General features: G+C 39.6%; 1 protein-coding gene across 6 annotated transcripts in view; it reads right to left on the bottom strand.

Annotated features, from left to right (window-relative positions):
- Positions 1 to 504: 504 nt before the first annotated feature.
- Positions 505 to 7,132, bottom strand: part of CPQ (carboxypeptidase Q) — a 713,444-nt gene continuing 706,816 nt past the window's right edge. For all 6 annotated transcript variants that reach the window (XM_073632010.1, XM_073632012.1, XM_073632011.1 and 3 more), the window contains one exon: positions 505 to 933. In XM_073632010.1, the coding sequence (XP_073488111.1) occupies positions 773 to 933 (161 nt within the window). In that variant the 3' untranslated portion in view covers positions 505 to 772. The remainder of the gene's footprint in view (positions 934 to 7,132) is intronic.

Below are 7,132 nucleotides of genomic sequence, written 5' to 3'. Positions count from 1 at the left end.
TTTGTTCCCATTAGTGGATGACAGTATGTGTTTAGAAACAAAAGGCAGAGACACCTTGCAAACATCCATTTCTTTCTATTTATTGCCTAATATGTTTTGCCAAGACTTCTTGTCATATACTTGCAACTTTTCCTACTTCTTCAATATAAATGATTCATTGAAATCATGTGATATTATCTAATGACTTTGAGCCAGGTGACTTGTCTGTTTTATCGCTATGCTATGTGACAGGTATTCAGAGATTTCCAATAAGCCTTGCAGAAGCTGTTCCCCCACTTGCTGTGTTCTACTGTATATACATTAGGTCTCTGGAGTAAATTAGGCAGCCGGCATTGCAATGATGCTTGCCCTGCCCTATCTTGTCACATACAATCACAATGATAAAATAGCAGCAACACAAAGGCAGAAAGGAGATATAAAACTGCCTGCATAAAATGATGATCTGCTGCAAGTTCACAGGAAGGGCTGGCATAAAATGGAGCAATAAACTGAATTACAGTAAGCTGTGGATCCACGTCTTTATTTCAAGTAATCAGGCAGAAGTAGACTGTATACAAATACAAAGCTCTTAGATAAATGCAATCAGATTGGACAATAAAATAGAAGTACAAACAAAAGATATATATGCGTAAAATGATATGATATCTCATATGGAGTGAAATAAAAAGGGACAGTAAAATTTGATAAAATGGAATAAAGAAAGAAAATTGCATAAATTTGGTGTGCACAGAATGCAGATGAGACACCAGACCAATGTCTTTCTGCCTTCTTGTTATCTTGGCAACATCTCATCCAAGTCAGCCACCACGTAGGCAACTACAGTCCAGATGGCAGCGCACTGGTTCATCCAGATCGGGTTCTGGACTGTCATGGTGTCTCCTTCTGAATGATGGAACCAGAAGTACCGGCTTATGTCATCTAGGAGGCTAGCACCTAGGAGTATGAAAATTAAAGTGTTAGTCTCTGTTTTTCATAAAGCTGTGCTATATGTATTTGTTACCAGTAATTAATATGTTAGATAACCTATAGGGAATATTTGATCTATTGTACCGTTTATCATTAATCACAATGCATATTTATGGAAAATGCAGGGAATGTGTAATATTTTGATGTAAATACATCTGCGCCAAGAGCATGTGCCCTGCACCCTCCAGGCAGAGTTACCAGTGGCTAACGGAAAGTTTGCAAGTAGCGATCGGGAGCTTTCAGATCATGTGACTTCTGTGACAGCCAATCATGGTGGTCACATGATCTTAAAACCCACCTTCCGGCATCCTAAATCTCTTAAAGGGCCAGGAGGTGCTGGCGCCAAGAGATTAATGAAGGACAAAAATGTTTATTCATTGCAATACTGTATATGTTCCAGGACAGGAGCTCTTATAGCCTGGACATAAGGGACACATTATACGGAGGGGCCTTGGAGCAGCAGTGTGACTTTCACATATATTTGTAAACATATGTAACAGAAACTTCTTTTTTTTAATTTAAACTGTTAAAAATTAACTATGGACAACTTTGTTCCCATGTGGTTGGGCTGTGCCTGCACTGTACAGATTAATTGCTTGCTTTCGTCTAGGGCAAGGGTCTTCAAACTATGGCCCTCCAGTTGTACAAGAACTACAATTCCCATCATGCCTAGCCATGTCTGTGAATGTCAGAGTTTTACAATGCCTCATGAAATGTATAGTTCCGCAACAGCTGGAAGGCCATAGTTTGAAGATCCCTGGTCTAGGGGATTGGAGCGTGGAGATATACTTACCTAATCCTCTGATCCTCCCAGCACAAGACCAGTCCCTACAGCCCCCCAGTCTTGTGCAGTGGACTGTTCCTGATGTCATCACGACCATAGACCTGCTGTGGACATTAAAACGTCAGGAACAGTCTACCGCTGGATCATGGGGGAGCACTGTTTGCTGCTGGAGCGGAGGATCGGGTGACTATACAGCTTTCTGGCTGCCCTTGGACAAAACAACAGTTAACCCATGCAGTGCCAGAACAGCCCCACTGCATAGGGAAAAAAATTGCCCGAAGATCAGCTTAAAGCAGTTTAGCCTTTGATTTGTTCACTGTCCAGCATTTATCTATGTTCCGGTACTTTTTGTATTGCATCACACCGAACTGTTCTTCCCATAAGCACCTCACTCAAGCAGAGTACCATTCACAAAAGCAGCAAATGAGAGTTCTATACATATGTGGTATACAGAATGCCCCCAGGTTGCCATATCACAAGGGTTGAAAGTCAGGACAATAGTAAATGAAAATGAAATGGTAATTTTTAATAACACTCTATTCCAAAATGACTTATGCACATTATAACTTTATTTTTTTTTTTTAGCAAGAGAGAAGTTTCCCTTTATGGGCAGTTAATGTAAATGTGAATTTGGGTTATAAACTAGCAGATTCTGAAGACATTCTAGCAGTATAAGAAGAAAAATAATACCAGTCACCCTGCCTGTGGGAAAAGATGGTATTTATAAAGTTAATTTCTTTAAAAGAAAGCCAAGTAGAAAGTAAGACAAATCTTTGATACTGAATATGATCTAGGTCCATTTTAATAGACGTATAAAATCCACTTAACTGCGAATATATAGCCTAAAGCTGAAACAAAATAATAAATAAAATATACACTGTAAGAGCGAATGGATTTTTCCTTCAGAAAACCTCAATTACTTATATTACGTTTCCATCTTCCGTGAGCTGAATTTACATTTTGATTTCTTTTCAGGGTCCTCAGCCTCTCGGTTCTTATCTTGTGCTAATAATTACTTCACTGCCAATAGAAAACTTACAGCACCTTTACCAAAGTGGCAGTTAATTAAACTTGAACACCCACTTCAAAGTTTAATGAATTGTCTAGCAAAGGTCTTATGTAATATAATACAGACCGTAATCACGGTGGCTTAAGAAAACTCATTTATACTGACCTAGAGTGAAAAAAAAAACTTTTATTTAATATGACAGCTTGAAATGTATTTCTGAATAAATGGGAAGATGAGGAAACTTTGCATGAAGCAATGCAGAAGAAAATTACATCGAATTTGTAGCTGAGCAAATAAAAGTAATTTTGCAAAGGGAGACCACGAAATATTAACTTTCAGAAAAAAAAAATGTCTTCATTTAATAAAGCAGTGCAAAGTGCAAAGATGTGTATCAACCCAGAGAAGCCACTCAAATTTCTACTTTTAAAAGTGCAGTTAGAAAACAAAATTATATTGTTAAAGGGTTGCATTGGTTACAACTCTTTGTATGAGAACATTTTAGATTGGACTATATTTAGCATTATTGCTGCGCATATGCACACCCGCAAATGATGGCACCTTGTCTAATGCCTTATATCACCAACCATGCTTGACTATTTATAACATGCTCAGAACGATAGGGATGTCTATGTCATGGTCTAGTGTGCAAGGACTGAAGAGACAGCTGCATGTTATCCAAGAGTTATTTAAAGTATATGTCAGGGCATAATAATCCAAAAACGTATGCATGATATCTCTGTAATACAGTGCCTTGAAAAAGTATTCACACCCCTTGAAATTTTACACATTTTGTCACGTTACAACCAAAAACGTAAATATATTTTATTGGGATTTTATGTGATAGACCAACACAAAGTGGCACATAATTGTGAAGTGGAAGGAAAATGATAAATGGTTTTCAATTTTTTTTACAAATAAATACGGTATGTCAAAAGTGTGTCGTGCATTTGTATTCAGCCCCCCTTTACTCTGATGCCCTAAACTAAAATCTAGTGGAACCAATTGTCTTCAGAAGTCACCTAATTAGTAAATGGAGTCCACCTGTGTGTAATTTATTCTCAGTATAAGTACAGCTGTTCTGTAAAGTCCTCAGAGTACCTTAGTGAACAAACAGCTCATGAAGATCAAGCAACACACAAGACAGGTCAGGGATAAAGTTGAGGAGATGTTTAAAGCAGGGTTAGGTTATAAAAAAAATATTCCAAGCTTTGAACATCTCATGGAACACTGCTCAATCCATCATCCGAAATTGGAAAGAGTATGGCACAACTGCAAACCTACCAAGACATGGTCATCCACCTACACTGACCGGGCAAGAGGAAGCCCTACACTCTGTACGCAGCATCCTCCTGAGCCCTACACTCTGTACGTAGCATTCTCCTGAGCCCTACACTCTGTACATTGCATTCTCCTGAGCCCTACACTCTGTATGTAGCATTCTCCTGAACCCTACACTCTGTACACAGCATGCTCCTGAGCCCTACACTCTATACGTAGCATTCTCCTGGGCCCTACACTCTGTACGTAGCATTCTCCTGAGCTCTACACTCTGTACGTAGCATTCTCCTGAGCCCTACACTCTGTACGTATCATTCTCCTGGGCCCTACACTCTGTACGTAGCATTCTCCTGGGCCCTGCATTCTGTACGTAGCATCCTCCTGGGCCCTGCATTCTGTATGTAGCATCCTCTTGAACCCTGCACATAGCACCAGCATACAGGAGCCACACTGAACACCAGCATACAGGAGCCACACTGAACACCAGCATACAGGAGCCACACTGACCACCAGCATACAGGGGGCACACTGACCACCATCATACAGGGGGCACACGGACCACCAATATGCTGAGCCACTGGTTACCAATATACAGTGGACATAACAAATCAAGTTAAACAACTACCATACAACTAAAAAAATCTCAAAAAGCAATAAGGGAATTGTGTTAGCTGGTTCTCTCATCTAACACAAATCAATAAAAAAGCAAATACATGCAGCACTGCCCTACACTTCATCTATAAAATTGTACAAATGGACTTATATGTGCAATAGTAAAACCTAAACTGATGGTCCACAAGAACAACCCGCCCTCACTTGTGTTACCACCACTGCACTCCTGGATGAGTGTCAAGAAATTCCTACAGCTGCCACTTAAATAAATCAAATATGTGCACAGTATCTATACCTCTATTTAAATAAAAAATAATGGAATAAATAGTGGTGCTCAACTACATATCATAAATGTGAAAAAATCAATAAATGTAAGGGTGATGCACCTCAAAAAAAAAAAAATTAAAAAAAAATGTGATAAAGGTGTATGCTACCCTGTGATCAGTGAACAATCAAATAATGTAAAAATCAATTAATGCATCAATTAAAATCAATTAATAAACTAATATCACCCTGTGACAAGTGCGCACCTATTAAAGTTTTTCTTTAAATAAACAGTGGGTGTGTGTAAAAAGGTTCATAAGCATAATAAAACAATCAATGAGTGATAATTCTCCAAATATTCAATGTGCACTTCTTCAAGTAAAACCACACCACCGTGCTCGAGATTCCACTCTCCTCAAAGAAACGCACTCACCAGCTGCATCAGCCTCACACTCTCGTGTTTGGCCAAACTTGCCTCAACCCGCTTATATAGGGGGTTTGTAAATGGGGATCTCCACACTCCAATCCTGTGCCTCAAAAGACTTCTCATACAGTGATTCCTCCACATGTGAATGACAAAAACACTCCAATAGTGTGACACCGTTCAAACGATTTATTTAAAAAGTTAAAAAATTCATCACCATTGTACTCACATATGTCAAATTCACAAAAAGCAAGGAAAATCACAGCAAGGAATTCCATGCACTAGTTGAGCAATATATTGCGGTCGTGGCGGAACCAAGGTAACGTGGCTGATGGTGTTCTCACCCGCTCCTCAACACGAACCTCCACCTCCCAATGCAGCGTGCCAATTCAACGTCTTACATCACGTATAGATGACTGCCGTATAGCCACGCCCCAACATGTTTTGTCACAAGGACTTAATCATGGGATCCCATGATTAAGTCCTTGTGATGAAACATGTCGGGGCGTGGCTATACGGCAATCATCTACGCAGAGAGGCAGCACAGAAGTGTGTATATGTAATGACAGATCATGTGACACTTAGATTGCACACAGGTGGACATCATTTCACTAATTATGTGACTTTTGAAGGTAATTGGTTGCACCAGAGCTTTTTATGGGCTTCATAACAAAGGGGGTGAATACATACTCACATGCCAATTATCAGTTTTTTATTTCTGAAAAATAGTTTTATGTATATATTTTTCTAATTTTACTTCACCAACTTAGACTATTGTGTTCTGATCCATCACATATAATTCAGATTAAAAAAACATTTAACTAAAGGCTGTAATGTAACAAAATAGGTAAAAAGCCAAGGGGGGGTGAATACTTTTGCAAGGCACTGTATATATCATAAATCATTCCATAAACACATAGCACATACACTGCATATATCACTTGAGGAAAATATGCTAATAAATAGTTTATCGTTTGCCAATAAAAAAAAAAAATATGTCCCCGGATTTCATTTTAAAAATCTGGTCATCTTATATATACTTAAGGCAAAGACTGTGCACTTTGCAAAGTACAGTTGCACTCTGTAAGTGTAGTTGCTCCAGAACTTAGTAAATGAGCAGAAGCTCGGCTTACTTCCATCATCCAATGATGTTCAAGCAAAAAAGCAGTTCTTTAAAAATTCTCCTTGCATGTAATTGGGTATTCTTTACAAAGTGAAGCTTTACCTCATTTACTAAGCTCTGGAGCAACTGCCCTTTCTGAGTGCAACTGCACTTTGTAAAGTGCACAGTCTATTTGCCTTTAGTAAATCAACCCCTGGGTGTTTAGCTATAAAAGCATGAGCCTCTGGTGTTTAGATATGGGTGGAAAGCACACATTCACCATCCAGCCTAGCTGCTGGCGACCTAGTAAAATCTATGAGAGGCTGACAGCTTCTGCAACTGGATGGGTCTGTAGAGTGCACTGTGCGATACTAATGTTTAGGGCAGTGTGCGCTCAGGGATGAATGTCTGGATTTCTTGCATTCCATGCATTCGTCCCTTGGTGCATACTGCCCTAAACGTTAGTATTGCTTGGTGCACCCCAGCAGCTATCAACAGCTCATAGAGTTTAACAGGCTGTCAGCAGCAAGGCTGGACAGTTCCATCTGTGCCCTCCACCAGCACCTAAAGGCTGGAGCCTCATGCACCATGGTGAAGTGCCTAGTGTGAATGGGACCTGAATGAGCATTACTTATTATACTTCTATATCGGACGCTAATTCCACTTTAACCACTTGCCGACCAGCCGCCACAG

The sequence above is a fragment of the Aquarana catesbeiana genome, linkage group LG05, assembly GCF_042186555.1.
Source record: "Aquarana catesbeiana isolate 2022-GZ linkage group LG05, ASM4218655v1, whole genome shotgun sequence".
In the NCBI taxonomy this organism is placed as follows: domain Eukaryota; kingdom Metazoa; phylum Chordata; class Amphibia; order Anura; family Ranidae; genus Aquarana; species Aquarana catesbeiana.
Note: the sequence above shows the minus strand (reverse complement) of the source record. Positions and strands in the feature narration are given on the sequence as shown.